This window comes from Somniosus microcephalus, chromosome 8 (assembly GCF_052327205.1).
Source record: "Somniosus microcephalus isolate GS21.2 chromosome 8, FLI_Smic_1.0, whole genome shotgun sequence".
NCBI lineage: Eukaryota > Metazoa > Chordata > Chondrichthyes > Squaliformes > Somniosidae > Somniosus > Somniosus microcephalus.
In genome coordinates, this window is record NC_140994.1 from 42,901,082 (window position 1) to 42,923,063 (window position 21,982).

Consider the following 21,982-nt stretch of genomic DNA (forward strand, 5'->3'; position numbering starts at 1 on the left):
TAAAGGTCTAAGTTAGTTAATATAGCACTCAGGAAAATAGTGTATTACTAAATTTTATTAACTTTTGAGTTTGTATGTACTTGGGACCTATAAACAATGTACAATATAAAAAAATTTAAATCCTGCAAGTTAAATAGAATTATAATTTTATAGCCCAGAAAGAGGACATTGAGCCCATCGTGCCTGTGCAGGATTTCTTGATTGCGTTAGCCAGTTAATCAGATGCCCCATACCCTCTTGGAATCATTTTGAAAATAAAGATCATACCTGTTTTTTTTAGGGCTGATTTTTAAAACTTTGAAATGATTTGTTTAAAAATAGTTGAAACTATAGTAATTTGTCCTCCATAATGTTTGAAGGAGGGAAAATTCTATTTATATTTTGCTAATCTCAAATATTGCTAGATAGCCTTTTGCAGTCTCCAAGCTTTAAAACCTAAACTAGGTGCCCCTGAATTCCCAGCTTATTTACCTTGTCTTCTCTCCAACTCTCTTTCCGGTTCATCCTTTTGATACTGCACTGAGACTTGGCCCTTTATCTGCATTTTTCAATTAAAAAAATAAAAATGAATTGGGAATCCAGCATTTAAGCTTTTATACTGTACTATTGTAATAAAAGCCAAGAGCAAACATTTTAGCTGTTAAAATGCCCACTGGCAGCACTGCTCTTTTTATTATGGCAGTTGCACTGAATAGACTTGACTGATGTATTAGTTCTTAATCTGTCCGATTGTATTAGCAAAGATTAACATTTGTACTATAAGAACTAGCGTCAACTACTTCAATCTAGATTCTATCTCGAGACCATTGTCAAGGACAAAATTAATTCTCGATTGAAGCATGGGTTGATGAGGGACAGCCAGCACTGATTTGTTAAAGGCAAATCGTGTCTGACTAACCTGATTGTTATTTGATGAAGTAACAGGCGATTGAGGTCGTGCAATAGATGTGTATTTCTATGGACTTTAAAAAGGCATTTCATAAAGTACCACAACAGCTTTATTTGGAAAATAGAAGCACGTGGTTAAAGGGATGGTGGTAACTTGGGTACGTCATTGGCTAAAGGCTAGGAGGCAGACAGTAGTGGTGAAAGGATGTTTTTCTGACTGGAGAGAAGTATGCAGTGGGGTCCCCCAGGGGTCGGTATTGGGACCATTGCTTTTCTCTTTTATATATAAATGACCTGAACATGGGTATAGGGATAGAATTTTGAAGTTTGCAGATGATACAAAACTTGACAACGTAGTAACTAGTGAGCAGACAGCAAGAGGACATAGACTGGTGAAATGGGCAGATGCAGTTTAATGTGGGTATGTGTGAAGTGAGAAACAACATGGAGAGGCAGTATAATCTAAATGAGGGACAGCCAGCACTGATTTATTAAAGGCAAATCTTTTAGGAAGGATGGCAAGGCTTTGGAGAGGGTACAAAGGCGGTTTACCAGGGATGAGGCACTTCAGTCATGTGGAGAGATTGTAGAAGCTGGGATTGTTCTCCTTGTAGAGCAGGGAAAGTTAACGGGTGACCTAGAGAGTTTTTGATAGAGCAAGTAGGTAGAAACTGTTTCCTCTGACAAATGGGTTGATAACCAGACATAAAATCATAGAAATTTACAGCAGAGGGGGCCATTCCGCCCATCATTTCTGTGCCAGCCGAAAAATAACTCTCTCCAGCCTAATCCCACTTTTCAGCTCTTGGTCCATAGCCTTACAGGCTTACGGCACTTCAAGTGCAGATCCAAGACATCATAGATTTAAAATAATTGGCAAAAGAGGAGAAATTATTCCATAGTGTTATGATCTGGAACGCACTACTTGAAAGGGTGATGGAATTCCATAGGAACTGTCAAGGCAGTTGAACATATACTTGAAGTGAACTAATTTGCAGGATTATGGGGAGGAAGCTGGGGTGTGGAACTAAATTGAACAGCTCTTTCAAAGAGCCGGCACAGATGGGCCAAATGATTCTATCTGTAGACTGCAGAATTATACTCTCGAGGAAACTCGATTTACCGGCAAAAGTCAGGAGTAGGTTCAGGTAAGTTTTGCTTCATATTACTGGCCGTTCCGCGATCTGTGGCTGTGCAATCGGGTGTGGCTGCGGCTGTTGCAGGGACGCTTGGATCTTGTGGCCATTGTTCCTGCACCTGTTGCTAAGCAACAGGGAAGCCTGGGTTTGTTGCTGTATACGGAGCTCTCAGCTCTCGTACCTTTTTAACTATAGCTCTCGGTAATCCGGACTTTTTGATAAACCGGCACCACGCCAGTGCTGGATAAGAGTTTCCTATTTGAATGTATACAAAAGTAGGGTTGATTTTATTTAACACTGAAAACTACATTTCCAAATTCATAACTTAAGCTGAGTACCTTGTAAGTGGAGAAGAGATCAATGTTGAATTCTCCTAGTGAATAGTACCACATTTATATGTGGTTTGGGCTATTTGCAGAAATAATTCAAATATTTCTCTTAGAGGAAGATGGTGGTGTTGGAAGGGAAAGGTTGGATTAGCTTTTTCCTCCTGAAGTGGGGAGAGTTCTAGGGGAAACCAACATGTAAGCACAGCAAAAAAAAAAAATTGCAGAGCTGCTTCTCCATGTTTATGGGGATCTTTATGCAAAGATAGGAGTTGCTGTGGCGGAGCCACCAAGGGTCTCTGAACAATTAGTAATAATCCCTTTAACTACAGTTTAGTGCAGCTGCAGACTGCACCTTTAAACTGCCTGTTAACTACTGTATTGTGTTTTCCTGCATTCCATGTGATGACGCTACGACGCCGATCACGTGACCACCAGTGGCGCGAAGAACTCGATGACGTCATCTTCCAGTAGTCGTCGAGTGCCCAGCAAGCTGATAAGACCTGTGTACCGTTTCTCCTGTAGTTTCCCTGTTAACTTCGTTGTCCATTAAAACCTGTTGATTTGATTCATCGAGTCGAATACCTTATTCAGATAGGAACCTCCGTTCCTACATTGGTGACCCCGATCTCGTCGGGACAACTTTCGTCGAGGATGAACACTAACGCTGTCGCCCTTAAACTGCCACAGTTCTGGGAACAGCAGCCAGCAGCATGGTTTTTCCAGGCAGAAGCACAGTTCGCTCTCCGGGAGATCACGGCGGATTCGACCCGTTATTATGTGGTTGCCGCTCTCGACCGTGCCACGGCCTCGCGGGTCGTCAGCATCCTTGGAAGCCCACCGGAGGAGGGCAAGTACGAAGCGCTTAAAGCCCGTTTGCTACAGGTATTTGATCTTAAGTCGGAGCAGGCACGCAAGCTTATTTCCATGCCCGGCCTCGGGGACTCAAAACCGTCAGAGCTGATGAGTCAAATGCTCACGCTGTTGGGCGCGGAACCCCAATGTTTTTTATTCCGTGTGCTTTTCCTCTGCCAGCTACCCGAACCGATTCAGGCGGCCTTGGCCAACACTGCCATAACAGACGGTGCTGAACTCGCTGCAGAGGCAGACAAGATATTTACTGTTACTCAGCAATGTTGTGCAGCCATGAGGTGCCTTTCCCCCACGCGAGCGAAGCCCAGCCCTCCCCCAGCAGGATGGTGCGCGTACCACGCCCGTTGGCGCCAAAGCTCGATGCTGCCGGCCTCCTTGCAGTTTCCCTCAAGGAAAAAAAACCAACTCCAACAAGCCCGCGTCCTCCCGGACGGACGACAAGGTCTGAAAAGCACGGCAAGTTAGCTATGGCGGCAGGCTCAGCGGGCAAACTCATTTACGTTACGGGCCGACGATTCCTGTGCGACACTGGTTCACAGTGCAGCACCCTGCCAGCTTCAAAGCTGGACCTCCTATCCGGCGGCCAGGGGCCTTCCCTCGTGGCAATAAACGGCGCTGCCATGCGTACGTTCGGTAAACGGACGGTAAACTTAACCTTTGCCGGTCAGCGTTTTGTCTGCGACTTTATTACAGCTAAGGTCTCGCAGGCCATCCTGGGGGCTGATTTTTTTTCTGTGCCAACGGTCTGCTGGTCGACGTCCAACACTGCCGACTCATTAATGCGTCCACTTTCCACGCAGTGCCCTGCCACCGCAGCACCGCCGTGTCCTGGTCGGTGGCCTGTGCGGTTCCGTCGCAAGACGGGTTTACGCGTCTGCTCGGCGAATTCCCGGAGCTCACCAGGCCTACTTTTTCGGCTGCAGGCACACGGCACGGGGTGGAGCACCATATCTCCACGACCGGAGCACCCGTTTACGCTCGGGCGCGGCGATTAGAAGCCGGCAAGCTGGCAGCCGCAAAGGCTGAGTTCCAGACCATGGAGCGCCTCTGGATCATCCGGCGTTCGGACAGCCCTTGGTCCTCCCCACTGCATATAGTACCCAAACCAGGCGGCGGATGGCGACCTTGCGGGGATTACAGACGCTTAAACGACACCACGACACCGGACAGGTATCCTATTCCCCACATCCAAGATTTTTCGGCACATCTGGCTGGCAACTCTATTTTCTAAAGTGGATCTCGTTCGTGGATATCAACAAGTTCCAGTGCACCCTCCAGACGTCCCCAAAACGGCAGTCATCACTCCGTTCGGCCTTTTTGAGTTCCTCCGCATGCAATTCGGTCTGAAAAACGCAGCTCAAGCATTCCAGCGGTTGATGGACTCTGTCTTACGGGACCTGCCCTTTATTTTGGTATATTTGGACGACATCCTAATGGCCAGCAAGGATACGACAGCTCACATGGCCCATTTACGTACACTTTTCACCCGGCTCCGCCAACACGGCCTTATTGTCAATCCGGCCAAATGCACGTTTGGAGTATCCAGTATTGATTTCCTGGGACACAGGATTACCCCAGAAGGTGCCGTCCTGCTAGCCACCAAGGTAGAGGCGGTTACCGCATTCCTGCGGCCTCAGTCAAACCCCTGCAAGAGTTCTTGGGGATGGTAAATTTTTATCATCGTTTCGTCCCCAAGGTGGCCCGGTTAATGCAACCTCTGTACGAAGCAGTAAAAGGAAAGTCGGGCAAGGATGTTCTCACTTGGACACCGCAAATGGACCAGGCGTTCCGCGATACCAAGGTGGCGTTGGCGGATGCAACTATGCTAGCACACCCACTCCCGGGCGCGACTGTTGCCCTCACTACGGATGCCTCCGACTACGCCATCGGAGCAGTTCAAGAGCAGTGGGTCGACGGGTTGGCAGCCGTTAGCCTTTTTTAGCCGCCAACTGCGCAAGAACGAGCGAAAGTATAGCACTTTTGACAGAGTTGCTAGCCCTGTTTTTGGCCATCTGGCATTTCCGTTTCCTTCTAGAAGGCCGTCCGTTCACTGCATTCGTGGACCACAAGCCGCTCACCTTCGCCATGGCCAAAATGGCGGAACCTTGGTCAGCTCGGCAGCAGCGCCACCTCACGTTTATATCCGAATTCACAACGGATTTGCGGCACGTGTCAGGCAAGGATAATCTCGTGGTGGATTGCCTTTCCCGGGTTCCAGTCCAGGCAGTCCACCTGGGCATCGATTTCGTCGGACTGGCAGAGGATCAACTGGCAGACCCAGAGGTACAAGCGTTTAGGACCACGCCTTCCAGTTGGCAGGTTGCAGACGTGCCGTTTCATGCGGCAGGAACCACGCTTTTGTGCGACACATCCACGGGAGTGCCCCGGCCCATTGTGCCAGTCGAATGGCGCAAGAAAGTATTCCAGGCAATCCACGGGTTATCTCACCCGGGGATGCGGGCTTCTCAACGGCTGCTGTCCCGCAAATTCGTTTGGAAAGGCATGCATTTGGACGTCCGGGACTGGACAAACTTGCGTTGATTGTCAAAAATCCAAAGTCCACCGTCACGTCAAGGCTCCGGTGGCCAACTTCCCGGTGCCTGAGCGCAGTTTTGACCACGTTCACGTGGATTTAGTAGGTCCCCTTCCTGGGTCACGTGGATTCACACACCTCCTGACGGTGGTAGACCGGACCACCAGGTGGCCAGAGGCGATTCCCTTGGCCGCTACCACCGCAGCAGACGCCGCCAGGGCGTTTCTTTCGTCGCGGGTGGCTCGGTTCGGGGTGCCATCGGACATCTCCTTGGACCACGGTCCGCAATTCACATCAGAGCTGTGGAACGCAGTGGCACAAGGCCTGGGTACCAAGCTGCACCGTACCATCCGCAGGCGAATGGTCTGTGCGAAAGGTTCCATCGGTCTCTCAAAGCGTCCCTCCGTGCCAGCTTGAGGGGACCCAACTCGGTGGACAGGCTCCCATGGGTGATGCTGGGCCTCCGGACAGCCCCAAAGGAGGATCTTCAGTCTTCATCGGCTGAGCTGGTTTATGGCCAGACACTCGGAGTGCCAGGTGACTTTCTCCCTCCACACACCGAACCATGGTCTGCAGCTCAACAGCTCCTGCTACATCAGGAGGCGGCTAGGAATTTCCTGCCCATCCCAACCTCGCAGCATGACCTGCAGAGGCCTCGCGTCCCGACAGAGCTATGAGTTCGGACTATGTCTTTATTAGACAGGACGGTCACAGAGACCCGCTCAAGCCGCCGTATACCGGACCTTTTCGTGTCATCTCATCGGGAAAAGTTTTTCAGTCGCTGAGCTCTGCAGCTTCACTTTTTTTTTGAATTTATTCTTATCAAAAGTAAAACAATGGACACGTAATGAAGCAAAGTTTGGAATTGATCTCACTCCAGAAAATGCAGTAGATGACAGAGATTATACATGGGCAGTAAACATAAATTACCAGAAATGTTTGGCTTGGCACGTACAATGGAATGAACTGTAGATGTTGATGCTTCACTGGCTTTTCATATAATTATGCACAGGTTGCTTGTGCAACCTTGTTAGAAATGTCTTTTAACAAGAGTGGGTTTAATTCATTGGCCTCTTGCCCCTGGGACCTGTATGAATCCATGCCAGATTGATGCGATGAAGGTCTCCTTTCCAATAACTGTCAGAGTTGTAACTGACTTGTGTGTTAGTAGCCTTAACCGCGTTTATGCCAAGTGTGAAGCCACAACCCAAAAGTGCCCCAAATATGGTATTAATTGGCAGCCTCTCACTCGGAGGCCTGAAGGATTGCTGGTGTGGGGAGGGTGAAAAACAAGAGGCTTTTAGGTTTACTCTGCAAAACAGCCCAGTCTATACTTTAATCTGTGGTGTAGTTTTGCAAAAAAGTGGATTTGTTAGTATCGTTGTGCTGAAGATGAAGCTTGGAGTACTGGGAAAAACTTTCAAATGATTGTCTTGCTCCAAGTATTAGTTCAGTATGCAGGAGGAGTGGAGAGTTGGATATTTTCTGTTTCTCATCCAGCTATCTCTGGTAACTGATCACGCCCATTTACCTGTTCCCATGATATGTTTTGGAGTCTTACGGTGCTATGTAGTATATAGAGTAAAGAATTCCCTGACCTGAGTGTAGAACCAAGCTGTGAACTGAAGCAGTAGTACAATGAATACTGTCCAATAAAAACAAGGCACACTTTTTAAAAAAATAACTTTTTTTTACATAAAATGAAAAATATCTCTTTAATGGCAGCATACTGTTGTAGCTTATCTCTGTGCTAAATTGAGGGAGTACTACGCACCAAGTTAAATAAGTGTGCTAATACCCATTGCATCATCAAAATGCCATCTTGTTGCTCACATTGACAAGGAGATGTGGTTCTTCTCCCTTGACATTGCACCTTTTCAAATTCCTACACACAGCCATTTATATCACCGTAGATGGAAGTGGGATTAGGTAATGAATGCCATTGTTCCTCCCACTGGCAGGTTTACCTTGCCATTTAGCAGGGCAAGGCATGTATGAAAGTGGCCTCATCACTTTGGGGGGGGGAGAACCAGGGGCTTATTATCACGTTCACATATTGGTGGACAGTATCTGTTACCATCCACTGTTTAGTTGTGGCCTCTAGATAAACAACTGAAAGTCAATAGTTCAGATGGTGTTTGCTGCCTCCATTCTCCACTATAATGCTGTCTTTATGCTTCTGTTGCTGAATATAGATGAGCTGCTGTATAAGTGGAGCATTTATTCTTGTGGTTTTTAGAGCAAACATCAGCTGCTCCATTAAGACATTAACTCTTTAGAACACTAGTTAACATACAAGTTCAATACATACAGGAAACTTTCGATTAACCGGCCACTAAATAACTGGAACGCTCTATCCACCGGCAAAATTCAGGAGTCGGTTCAGAGAACTTTTACTTTTAGTTACTTTTTTTACTCAGTTGTGGCTGTGCAAGCGTGTAGCTGAAGCTGTAACAGGGTTTGTCGCTTTAGACGGAGCTCTGAGCTCCGTATCTCTTAACTATAGCGTTCGGTTATCCGGCGTTGTTGATGGACCGGCACCAGGTCGGTCCCGTCCGTGCCGGATACCAGAAAGTTTCCTGTATTTTACAACAGAATCTGTATTTGACACAATTTGCTAGTTGCTGAAATCATAAACACAAGACCTGAAAGTGAACATGGATTACCAGTGGTGAAATGTTATGTTGCTTTCTTTCTTTCCCATGTGTACAGAAATTCAAACGTAGAGGTGATCATTAACCAGAGATTTTGGTAAAACTTTTGGGGAAAACTAATGTTTGCAATCCGTTCCATTTTAGCCAATGCTGGAAGTAGCAACCAAGGGATCATGTAGGTGACACCTATCCTTGCTATCTCTAGCTGTATCCAGTTAGGCCACCCAATGCAGCAATAACTTGCATTTATATAGCACCTTCTTTAAAGTGAGGACTTTGGAGAGGGAGGGGAAGATCCCGTTGTCATGGTCCATGTCTGGACCACTCCATGAAATAGCAGAACCTCCTCCCTTTTCTTCCCTAAGTGCATGTTAGGAGCTAAATTAAAAAGCAGGACCTTTAAGGCTGTAATTACCTGAGCCACATGCTAATCGGCATGGGGACAAATAATCAGGAGGATAAACACGTGGCTAAAGAAGTGGTGTGAGAAGAAGTTGTTCCACTTAATTGCACACTGGCACCAGGAACCGAAGGGAGCTGTACTGTTGGAACGGGCTGCACCTCAACCTGGCTGGGACCAAGGTCCTAGCAGAAAGGATAAATAGGGTGGTAAAAAGGACTTAAACTAAAGTGTGGGGAAGGCTCAGTTGGAAACGACAGTAAAAATTATAGTTTAAAGATTTTTAAAAATAAATAAATAAATAAAGGATAAGAGCAGAGTTCTGGGCACAAACAGTGATTTATAGATTCACCGGGTGAAGGGAATACTGAAGTAACTAAGTAGTTACAGAAAATAAGAAACCTGTTAAGTTAGATGGTGAGAGAAAGGCAGCATTAGTCCAGAAGGACAGGTTAGGTAGGGTCTCTTGCCCAAATAAAAGTTTTCTATACTAACACAGAGTATAATAAATAAATTGAATGAATTAGAGTCCCAAATGTAGCTTGGAGGGTATGGCATGGTGGCCATTAGAGACATGGCTGCAAGCTGGTCATGATTGAGAGTTAAATATTCCAGATTATAAGATCTCTAGAAACTGGAAGAGGTGGAGGGGGTAGCCTTATTGATTGAAAATACTATTACAAAGTAAAAGATATAGGTAAGGGAAAGCAGCCAGTGGAGATTCTGATTTAGAATTGAAGAATAAGAGAGGACTTCAACCTCTAATGGGAGTTGTCTCCAGGCCTCCTGATAGCTGCAATGAAGTGACAGGATATATTAATTCAGAGATTAGAGACTTGTAGCAAAAGCAAAGTTGTGTTAATGGGCGACTCTGGGGGTGACATTAGATATGGCCCGAAAACTGGCGCAGGCACCGCGATGCAAGATAGGCCTGTTCAGAAAGCGCAGGCAGTACGTCAGTTTGGTGCTGCCTGCTAATTACCATGATAGGAGCACACAGCCTAGTAATGAATGTGCTGCTGATGGGCTGTGTGCTCGGCAAGGGGCTGAAGTTTGCGAGGCTCGCTTTACTTAAAACTAGCCATCTCCTTTTCAAGGCAGTCTCCGGCTCTTCTGAACTGCTTTCTGCACATAAAAAAAATAATTAAAAATCCTCCAGCACTAGGCAGTGTGTAGCTCTGAAAGCTGAGCTGCCTTCTGCGCATTAAAAAAAAAAAAAAAAAATGCTAAAAGTGCTTCTGCACTAACACAAATGGCTCCACAGGCCAGGGAAAGGGCACCCAGGGTCTCCGATGCAGCACTTGAGCTTTGTGCAAGGGGTCAACACTGGAAGAGAGGTTCTCTACCCACAGGGGGCCTGGAAGCCCTCCAAAAAGGAAGATGCGGGACCAGATTGCCGAGGCGGTCACTACCAGCAGTGTCTTCCCCAGGACCTAGCTCCAGTGCCCAAAGAAGTTTCAAATCCTCAGACAAGTGGTCAAGGTCAGTGAATGTATCTTCTAAAGCTGTCTCCTACCAACTGCACCACTAGCCTCTCTCTGCTCAGTGCACGACTCCCTTCACCACCGCCTTTCCCCCCCCACCCCCCAAATCACTCCCCTACCAACAATGTTTGCCAAACACGAGGCACACCTCGGATTCCTAGCTTCACCTCATTGCCTTGGAGGAAATGGTGCTGGCCATTCTTGGCAGGGGCACAGCTGACCTTTTGGCCAGCGGCAGAGCTGAAAGAATACAAGATGCTATTATCCTCCTCACATCCCACTTCCCCCTCATCCCACAATATCTGCTGATATACAAGCTACACATGGTGTAAGCGTGTACCTCTTGCTTTGCCCCTCCCCCCCTCCCCTCACCACAACCCTACCCTTGTGTCTTCCTCATTTCAGACACCCAAGAAATCCAGCCTGCCCAGCCAGTGGTCGACCAAGATGGAGAGGAGAGTGAAGAAGAAACAGTCAATCGATTTCACACTCCCAGCCACCAGTTCCTCAAGTTGTCCTGCAAGGCCATCTGTAGTCTCCTACAAAGTCAGAAGCCTTCCACCAGCCATGCTGCAGCAACTGGGGTAGCACTGCGCAACATTGGTAGGATAGGCAAAGGCACATGCAGGGCAATCACGAAGGGAATGTGCAAGGGTGATTAGTTGATTTTTAGACGTAATATCGGATGCATATATGGGTAAAGTTGGATTGGAATGTTTGCTTTGTGGTGGCTTTTATTTCAGCATTGTGGCCAAGAGGATGCAGTGGTGGTCAGTAACAGAGGGCAGGTAAGGTGTAGGACAAATGTTGAATGGGGAATTGGGGTTGTGTTCACTGGTACCGCAGGCGGATAATTCGATCCCGGCCAGGAAGAAGCTCTCTAGTTTGCCTCCTTCTCTTCTGCTTTTTCCTCTTCTGTGAGCAGCTTGCCCTCTTTCCTGCCTCTGCTACATCTCCATGTGATGCAGCCCAAGGGGACCTGCAACTCGAACCCCCAGGACTGGGAGCGTGGTGTTCTCGGAGACCTTCCTTTAACAACTAAAGCCTTGAAAACGTCCAGCAACACTCCCTGCACATTTTAACAACTACTTAAATGTATTGCCAAGCCACTGCTCCAATAAAATGTTTAAAAAAAAAATTAAAAAAAAGTCCAAAAGCAAAGACTTAAATTTGCCTGAAAGGTGTGTGCATGCAGCAGTACAACAGGGGCACACATTCTTCCGTGCATGATTTGACTGTATTAAGAACGGCAACATCGAAAATCACAGATCATGTGTCAATTCAGGCGTTGCACGCCAATTGATGTCATGATCTGCATCATTTAAATATGGGTGGCAAGTCGGATGCCATTTTTCAGCAAACCCGGCTTCAACGGCTGATTCTAAAGCTCCCAATTTCGCAGCCTTTAGTTTTCTCATAGATTGGGAAGAGCAGAGTAGCTCGAGTCCTAAAGATAGTGAACTTCTTGAGTGCATGCAAGATAATTTTCTGGAGCAATATGCTCTCGAACCAACAACATGGCAGGTCATACTAGATTTAGTAATGAGTAATGAGACCGATTTAAGTTAATCTAACCGTAAGGGAACATTTATCTAAATGTGATCAGAATATGATCAAATTCAATGTTGGGTTTGAAAAGGAGAAACTCAACAGTTGCTACGATTCTAGATTTTGGTATGGCTAACTTTAATGGATGATAGAGTCTCTGACTACAGCAAACTGGTCAAAACTGATGTAAAACTACAGATAAAGAGTAGCAGGTGTTCAAAAAAAGAATTTAGCTTGATCGAGGATCAGTATATATTCTCAAGGGGAAAGTGCTCCACTTACCAAATAAAACAGCCATGGTCAACAAGAGGCGAGAGATAACAACATAAAACTAAAGGCAAGAGTGAACAAAAATGCAAAGAATAGTGTAAATCCATGGGACTAGGAGAGATGGTAAGTAGGTGAGGAAATTGCAGATGCTTAGCCATAATCTTCCATAGCTCTGTCTATTTGAGAATTGTTCCCTTTTTTTAGATTGCAAAATTTGAAATGTCATTCCATTATTTAAGAAAGTTGAGAGAGAAACCAGGAAATTATAGACCTGTTAGTCTAACATCTGTTGTGGGGAAGTTATTGGAATCTATAATGGCAGAATGACTGAGCACTTGGAGAAATTTGAGCTGATGAGAGCCAACATGGATTTGTAAAGGGTAGGCCATGTCTAATGAATCTAATCGATTTTTTGAGAAAGTAGCTAAAGTAGTAGACGGGGAATGTCTGTGGACTTCCAGAAAGCATTTGATAAGGTGCCACATGAGATTGTTAGCTAAAATTAAAGCTCATGGAATTGAAGACAAGTTATTGACCTGGTTAGGTGATTAGTTAGGTGGTAGACAGAGTACGTATAATGGGTATGTACTCTAATTAGAAGCCATGGTGTGGAGATGCCGGAGTTGGACTGGGGTGGACAAATGTAAGAAGTCACACAACACCAGGTTATAGTCCAACAGCTTTATTTGGAATCACAAGCTTTCGGAGCGCTGCTCCTTCGTCAGGTGAAGTGGAGAAATGCATAAAGACACAGCTTATATAGTCAGAGAATCATGTCAGATGTTTACAGGTAATGTTTCCAACTGCCATTTATCACACCTCGGCAGAGAGATAATCACAGCAATCAAAGGTGTGAATGGTGTCCAAACAGGTCAGTCAGGAAAACATTACATCAAAGAACAATGAGGTGGGGTCACAATATTGCAGATGCCGGGGTCTGTATGAAAAACAAAAAAACAGACAAAACATTTTTTTTGCTGGAAATCACAGCAGGTCCGGCCGCATCTGTGTAGAGAGTGGACCCACGGCGAAGGATCACTGAAAAGACTACACGATAACATCGAGTTCCATCCCACCATCAAACTCACCATGGACTACTCCTCAGAATCGGATTCATTCTTGGACACACGAATCTCCATCAAAGACGGACACCTCAGCACTTCACTCTACCGCAAGCCCACGGACAACCTCAGGATGCTCCACTTCTCCAGCTTCCACCCTAACCACGTTAAAGAAGCCATCCCCTATGGGCAAGCCCTGCGAATACACAGGATCTGCTCAGACGAGGAGGAACGCGATGGACACCGAAAGACGCCCTCGTAAGAACGGGATATGACGCTCGACTCGTCGATCGACCGTTCCAACGGGCCACAGCAAAAAATCGCATAGACCTCCTCAGAAGACAAACATGGGACACAACCAACAGAGTACCCTTCGTCGTCCAGTACTTCCCCGGAGCGGAGAAACTACGCCATGTTCTTCGCAGCCTTCAACATGTCAGCGATGACGACGAACACCTTGCTAAGGCCATCCCCACGCCTCCACTACTCGCTTTCAAACAGCCGCCTAACCTCAAACAGACCATCGTTCGCAGCAAATTACCCAGCTTTCAGGAGAACAGCGACCACGACACCACACAACCCTGCCACAGCAACCTCCAAGATATGCCAGATCATCAACACAGATACCATCACACGTGAGGACACCACCCACCAGGTACATGGTACATACTCATGTGACTCGGCCAACGTTGTCTACCTCATACGTTGCAGGAAAGGATGCCCCGGAGCATGGTACATCGGCGAGACCATGCAGACACTGCGACAACGGATGAACGGACACCGCGCAACAATCGCCAGGCAGGAGTGTTCCCTCCCAGTCGGGGAACACTTCAGCAGTCAAGGACATTCGGGTAAGCATTCTCCAAGGCGGCCTTCGAGACACGACAACGCAAAATCGTCGAGCAGAAACTGATGGCCAAGTTTCGCACCCATGAGGACGGCCTCAACCGAGATCTTGGGTTCATGTCACGCTACATGTAACCCCACCTGACGCAGGGTCATTCAGACTCGAGTCGACATTGGCTTGTTCTCTACACAGATGCGGCCGGACCTGCTGTGATTTCCAGCAACAACAACAACAAAAAAAGTTTTTTCTTTTTGTTTTTCATACAGACCCCAGCATCTGCAATATTTGACCCCACCTCATTGTTCTTTTGATGTAATGTTTTCCTGACTGACCTGTTTGGACACCATTCACACCTTTGATTGCTGTGATTATCTCTCTGACGAGGTGTGATAAATGGCAGTTGGCAAGATTACCTGTAAACATCTGACATTATTCTCTGACTATATAAGCTGTGTCGTTATGCATTTCTCCACTTCACCTGACGCAGGAGCAGCGCGCCGAAAGCTTGTGATTTCAAATAAAGCTGTTGGACTATAACCTGGTGTTGTGTGACTTCTTACTCTAATTAGAAGGTAGTGACTAATGGTATACCACAAGGATCTGTGCTGCAGCCTCAACAATTCACTGTTAATGACTTGAATAACACAATAGAGCGCCATATATCCAAGTTTGCCGATGACAAAGATTGGTGGTATAGTAAGCAGTGTAGATAGCATAAAATTACAAAGAAACATTGATCGATTTGAATGAGTGTATCTGTGGCTGATGGATTTCAATGCAGGCAAGTGTGAGGTCAACCATTTTGGACCAAAAAAGGATAGATCCAAGTATCTCAATAGTGAAAAGCTAGGAACGGTGGAGGTCTCGCGATTGAGGTCCTAAAATGTAGTAGGTATGAAAAATAACCAAAGGTTAATGGAATGTTAGCCTTTTATAACTAGGGGGCTAGAGTATAAAGGAGGTTTTGCTACAGCTATACAAAGGCCTGGATAGACCATATCTGGAGTACTGTGTACAGTTCTGGGCAGCGCACCTTAGAAAGGGCTTCAAGGGTTAGATTATGAAGAGAGATTACATAAACTAGGTTTGTAATCTCTGGGATATAGAAGGTTAAGGGGTGATTTGATTGAGGTTTTGAGGATTTTGAAAGGAATTGATGGGATAGATAGAAACTTTTTCTGCTGGTGGGGAGTCTGGAACAAGGGGACATGACCTTAATCAGAGACAGGCCATTCGGGAGGGAAGTTGGGAAACACTTCATGCAAAGGGCGATAGAAGTATGGAACTCCCACAAGCAGTAATTATTGCTAACTCAATTAATAATTTAAAATCTGAGTGATAGACTTTTGCTAGACAAGGGTATAAAAGGATATGGATTCAAGGCGGGTGGATGGAGTTAAGATACATGATCTCATTGAATGGCGGAACAGGCTCGAGGGATTGAATGGCCTACTCCTATGTTCCTGTACTTACTGATCACTTTTGTGAGGAAAACCCTATGACCCACAGGCTGATCTCAGTTGAGATGACGGTAATGAAATGAATCTATGGGTATGTTTAACATGTGTTTGTTGGTGTAATAACTTGAATGCCTTTCCATTAGGAGCAAACTTCTTCAATGACACATTTCTTCTGACAACTGGTTTGTTTCACAAATGACCTTCCTGTGAACCATGCTGTAGTCCAGAGATGTGCAGTATAATGGGCCGGATATTCCGATCCCTACGGGTGGGTACGCGCTGTGTACTCACCCGTAAGGACATCGGAAATGCCGGTTTCAGGCATGCACTGCACATGCGCTGGAAACCGGCATTTCCGATCTGTCAAGAAAACTCGGGAGAAGGGCTGGCTGTCCGGGAGAAGGGCCTCCGCCCGCAGAAAACATTTACAATTCTTGCGCCTGGTAAAAGCAGGCGTAAGGCTTGCTTTTACCAGGGTAAGAGTTGGGGGGGAAAAAAAAAAAAAAAAATTCCCACTGATTTATCATTTAAAAATACTTTAAAGACAGGTAAGTTTATTTTAACCCCGTTAAAAACTTAAATTATTTTTTTCAAATTTAAATTTTTGTTTAAAATAGTTAATTTATGTAATTTCAAGCCATTTTAAAAATGTGACGTTTTTAAAAAATGTATTTGAAGTTTTACTGTTTTTGGGGGTGATCTCCATTCATATATTTGACAGGTCTTCCTGTCAAATGTATAAAGGGAGATTCCCTTCTCTGGCTCCTCATGGGCCACGTGATCCCTACGCGAACTACATGCGCCCCTGGGATACGTGGGCCCTGTGCACCGGCAGTTTGGAGAGGCCTAGGAGCGGAACTGTACGCCTCCCGGGAGCCTTCAGGTAATGGCGCAGATTTTTCCAGATCACTGCCCTCCCGATCGCAGGCCTCCTGCGGGTGAAAATCTGGGCCAATAACTTATGACTGAATTTCTAAGTTTGTAAAAACTGGTTCAGTGGGCTGCTTTCCTAGTATAATATGCCATGAATTGTAAATCATCTATTTAAAAAAAGGATTTAACAAGCTCCATTAGGAAAAATGCTTCAGTACAAAACATTTTTAAATGACTTGCTTGGGATTTTTTTTTTGCACCAGACACTGGATTTTTGTCTGAAAACTGGTATGCTGAGAAATCGTATGCTGTTTCTCAACAGGGAAGGGTTATTGACATCCAGCTGGTTAATGGGCTTTGAAATTACTGAAGTCATGCAGCAGAACTTTACAATTCTTACAATATAACCTAAAATTGTTTGTAAGTCAAAACAATAGGTTAGGTTAGATTTGAAGAAAGGCATTTTTTTTTTTTTAACCAAAAGGTGTTCTATCTACCTTTTTTTTAATTTCCTGATACAACATCCTAGGGGAAACCGCATATTTTTGTCTGAAGTCATTGCATATATTTTAATACATTTTAAGCTTTTAATAAATATTTTTAAAATAGCATTGATCTTTTCTATCATACTTTACACATTGTATTTTGAAATATTTCTACAATCTTCTGTTGAATTTTGTCAGTAGAAATGAGGCCCTTATCAGCACTTATTATTTGTTTAAAATCTATAATTTATTTAATAACTTGCTGTTGGTTAGATTAACAGCCCTGAATGTATGAATTCTGCCTGTTCCAGTGTGGAGCATTTTGAGCAGGGAGGGCCAAACTGTCAGGTTGCAATGTTTAATCAATAAAGTCAAATATTTCACTCTTTTGCAGTACAACTGGAGCATTCAGACATGGCTTATTTTATGGATCCTTCCTGAAAATTAGGCCACTGACATGAAATTCAGTTCTCTTGCTTTGTATCGTAACTGCAGTCAGTCAAGAACTCCATGCTTGATTTGCATCAGATGTGCTTATTGCCTAGTCATTTTTAAATAAAACCTTGTTAGTTCAGTGTATCTACCTGCTTGAATTCAATGCATGTCTGACAACAGTTATTGTACTCTATTGCCCAAGGTGGTTATGCTAACCATGTTCTGTTCCCATAAACTAAAAATGACTTGGTTTAAAGTAACCTCAACAACATATCCTCTACTTGTGTATTACTTAATGTATCCAGGATCATCAATTTTACTAAAGAAAGCAAGACTTATATTTATATAGTGTCTTTCATGACCACCACACATCGCAAAGCGCTTTACAGCCAATGAAGTACTTTTTAAAAATTCAAGTGTAGTCACTGTTACGTGGGAAACGCGGCAGCCAATTTGCGCACAAGAAGTTCCCACAAACAACAATGTGATAATGACCAGTTAATCTGTTTTTTTTGGTATGTTGATTGAGGGATAAATATTGGCTAGGACACTGGGGATAACTCCCCCTACTCTTCGAAATAGTGCCATAGGATCTTTTACGCCCACCTGAGAGAGCAGATGGGGCCTCGGTTTAACGTCTCATCCGAAAGCCGGCACCTCCGACAGTGCAGTGCTGCACTGGAGTGTCAGCCTAGATTTATGTGCTCAAGTCCCTGGAGTGGGACTTGAACCCACAACCTTCTGACTCAGGTGAGTGTGCTACCCACTGAGCCACAGCTGACACTTCAATTAATATGGTACTCCTAAATAATGAAAATTCCAAATTAATTTTAGTGAACAGTAATCAGTTTTCAGATAATGGATTTTTATATAGTATTGTGCACAGTGAACTTTTGTTTAATGTGGTACACTTAACAAAGTTTTATTTTCTTGTATCCTGGTTCAGTAGGTAAAGGCACTGCATGGTGTGGCATTGAATCAAGCACACTAGAAATTGTGGCAGTATCGTAGTGGAGCAGCTACTTGTTGGTCTTGGTATCAGTGGGCTAGGGAAGTGAAATAGCTATTTGGTGACCCCATCTGAAACTGCACATGGATGTCTGAGGATGGGGTTAAGCTATGCTGAGTGTGCCAAATGGCCTACTAATGCTCAACATGAAGAATCGCTACTTGGTATTGCTGGAACCATACCTCTGTCTGTCACTGATGAAAACAGATGAAAATTAGATAATTAATTTGGTAGATTGTTATGGAAAGTGTGGAATAGTTGGTAATGCTGAAATATTCTCTTAAAACTGTAAATTCTACACCATTGTCGTAACACTCTATACAGTGTGTATGTTATGTAACAGTCAGTGCTCGCATGTTTGGGGAGGAAAGGAGAAAAAAACCATTTGGTTTTTCTAACATTCTATCTTTGAATCTTGTAATTTTTTCCTATGTAATTAATACCCTAATTTAGCAATAAATTGAGTAGAATGGGCCTATATTCTCTGGAGTTTAGAAGAATGAGAGGTGGTCTCATTGAAATGTATAAAATTCTTAGAGGGGACTGGGTAGATGCTGTGAGGTTGTTTTCGCTGGCTGGAGAGTTTGGAGCTCAGAGGTCATACTCGGGATAAGGGATCTGCCATTTAGGACTGAGATGAGGAGAAATTTCTTCACCTGAGGGTTGTGAATCCTTGGAATTATCTGCCCCAGAGGGCTGTGGATGCTCAGTGGTTGAGTATATTCAAGACTAAGATCAGTAGATTTTTGGACGCTAAGGGAATCTAGGGATATGGGGATAGGGGCTCAGCCACAATCTTACTGAGGGTCGAGGAGCTGTATGGCCTACTCTTATTTCTTGTTATGTTAATAAATCTCATTCTAGAAATTACAACCTAGGAACTATTTAAGCACTTGATGTGGTCTAGGGATTAATCATAGATATTTGAAATACAAGTCCCTTTTTTAGAATAGATAGCTTGCTTGGCGGGTGGGGGTAGTCGATGGGTGAGTGGAGTTGCACGGTTGGACAGTATGATGCAATCTGATTTGGCGTCTTGTCTCTTGCAGATGTTGAGGACCTGCCGCCATCAGTGCAGGAAAAATTGTTTGATGAGGTGCTTGATCGGGATGTACAGAAAGGTAAGCAATTTATTAGTATTTTTTTTGCCAATTCTAATTGAATCAGTAACACTTAACATTTTATTAGAATAATTATGAATTGTACAGGGTATCCTTTTTTCCCCATTTCAATTGGGATTGATTCAAAGCAGTCATAAAACTCTCAACACTTGCTATAAGGAAGTGATCTGAGCTAGATCAGGTGATGTAATGGGTTAATATACTATTCTTTCATCAGTGGTATCGGGGTTCAAATGCAGGGCAGGCAGACGGGTTGAAGTGGTCTCTGTTGCTTGTAAGACTCCTACGTAAAATGAATTTGGGAAGTCCCAAGCTACAGTGCAAAACTGCCTCTGATTTGGCACTAAATCAGCAGTCATCCAGGCCAGTGGAATGACTGATATGATAAATGGAAAATATTACACTAGTGCAGTAGGGAAGTTCTTGAGATTAGGCGTTCGGTTATTGGGCAGAAAAAGGGAGCTTTATTGTATATTTGACTTTGTCGTATCTGCATCTTGAAGTGCTTAATGCAGGTGCTGGATATCTGAATAAAAATGTTTTCCATTGCCCAACAGTAGTATCTCATCCTGTTGAGCCAAAATATTCCAAAATTGGGACAAAGATAAAATTAGGAAAACGTTAACTAGGATGTTTATTTTTCTCTCCCCCTTTGTGATATTTGGGGTCTCCCTGCATCAAGCATCAAACTGAAGTAAGAAGATAATCTCTTTGGGCTTTGCTGCTTCTGTTCTGTAACCGGCCATGATTGAGGACCGGTTACATAAATGTGGCTGGTATTCCCTTGAGTTTAGAAGGTTAAGGGGGGTGATCTAATCGAGATGTTTAACATTATAAAGGATTTGTTACAATTCGAGCTATGCCATTTAAGAGTGAAATCAGGAAGCACTTTTTCTCAAAGGGTAGTGAAAATCTGGAACGTTTTCGCTCTCACTCTCTTTTTTTCCCCCCCCCCCCCCCCCCCCCCCCCCTTGGCTGTGGATACTGGATCAATTGAAACTGTCAACCCCTGAGATCAAAGGATTTTTGTTGGGTATGGGGACATAGAGATGATGAGGTACAGATCAGGGATGATTTAATTGACTGGCCTACTTCTGTTCCATAAGATGTGCAAAAGCAATTCACTGTTTCCTCTTGCCACTTTCCCTATGGATAATTGTATGACCTCTACATGCTGCAATCTAATTTCCTATCTGATTGGGGACTGACTGTACAGAGGTTTATAGGTGTGAGCCCATGGTCCCAGAAGATTGGAGTACCAGCATACTGTTCTACCTAATAGAAGACATGTATTTTCAGTATAAAGACCTAGAGGTATACAAATATCTAAGTGGCAAGTGAAGCATTGAAGATATTTTCTCATAAATTAGGTACATTTTTACAAGTGTCTATTTTGTGAAACAAACTTTTCGATAACTTGGTTTATTTTATATTGAAAATGTGTCTAACTTTATGAAAGGTTATTTTAATCCTTAACTATTTTGGTTTTGTAGAATTAGAGGAAGAATCCCCCATCATAAACTGGTCCTTGGAGCTAGGAAGCCGCCTGGATAGTCGACTGTATGCTCTCTGGAACCGCACAGCGGGTGACTGCCTGCTTGACTCGGTGCTACAAGCAACATGGGGTATTTATGACAAAGATTCGGTTCTGCGGAAAGCTCTTCATGACAGCTTGCACGACTGCTCACATTGGTATGAATTTTAACTACAATGTAGATTTTTTTTTTATTTTTTATTCCTGCAGAGAAATCGTAACCAGTTTGGTCTGCAATAGTAGACTGTTGTAATTTAACCCAGAAAGCAAATACTGACTGTTCTAAAATATATTTGTCAAATGTTGTTAACCTGTATAATTTCTGTAGACTGGCATGAGTATGTATAAATCTAGTATTTCTTACTGTTTGAACTGTACATCTAAGTAAGAATCCCACTTTTTGGGGATGGGGGGGAGGGGGACGGCAGGACGAAAGAGGAGAGTACAGGGAAATTACCTAAGGTGCTATTGCTTTAATAAATGTTTTCCTTGAGGTGCCACTTCCACCCCCCCCCCCCCCCCCCAAGGTTTATCTGTCCTGTAACGTGTGCCTAAAACTGAACATGCAATAACAGGAAATGATGGAAATACTCAGGTCAGGCAGCATCTGTGGAGAGAGAAACCGAGTTAATGTTTCAGGTCGATGACCCTTCGTCATCACTGGGAAAAGCTGGAGATGGAACAGGTTTTTAAGCAAGTGTAGGGGCAGGGAAAGGGGGGAGCGGAGGAAAGAACAAAAGGGAAGGTCTGTGATAGGATGGAAGGCAGGAGAGATTAAGAGACATACAACACTACAGCTGTAGTGTATGTGCTGTTTAGAGCCCCAGGTGTGCTGTAATGCCGGTAATGGCCACTCGGGCTATATAAGCCTGTATATTGTGTATATCCGTTAGAACCCCCCCCCCCCCCCCGCCCCCCCAGACTTTGCTTTGTAAACACCTATGAACCAACTCGTCTCCAGTGTCTTTATCAACACACGGACACTACAGTGGTGACGAAGTGGAAACGGACTTATCTGCAATTCGGCAGCACCTCAAGGACA

At 44.5% G+C, this 21,982-nt stretch overlaps 1 protein-coding gene across 5 annotated transcripts in view; it reads left to right on the forward strand.

The window, feature by feature from the left end:
- LOC147113488 (ubiquitin thioesterase ZRANB1) overlaps positions 1-21,982 on the forward strand; it is a 104,728-nt gene that overhangs the window by 40,363 nt on the left and 42,383 nt on the right. For all 5 annotated transcript variants that reach the window (XM_085994650.1, XM_085994651.1, XM_085994647.1 and 2 more), the window contains 2 exons: positions 19,335-19,406; positions 20,900-21,098. In XM_085994650.1, coding sequence (XP_085850776.1) covers positions 19,335-19,406; positions 20,900-21,098 — 271 coding nt within the window. The remainder of the gene's footprint in view (positions 1-19,334; positions 19,407-20,899; positions 21,099-21,982) is intronic.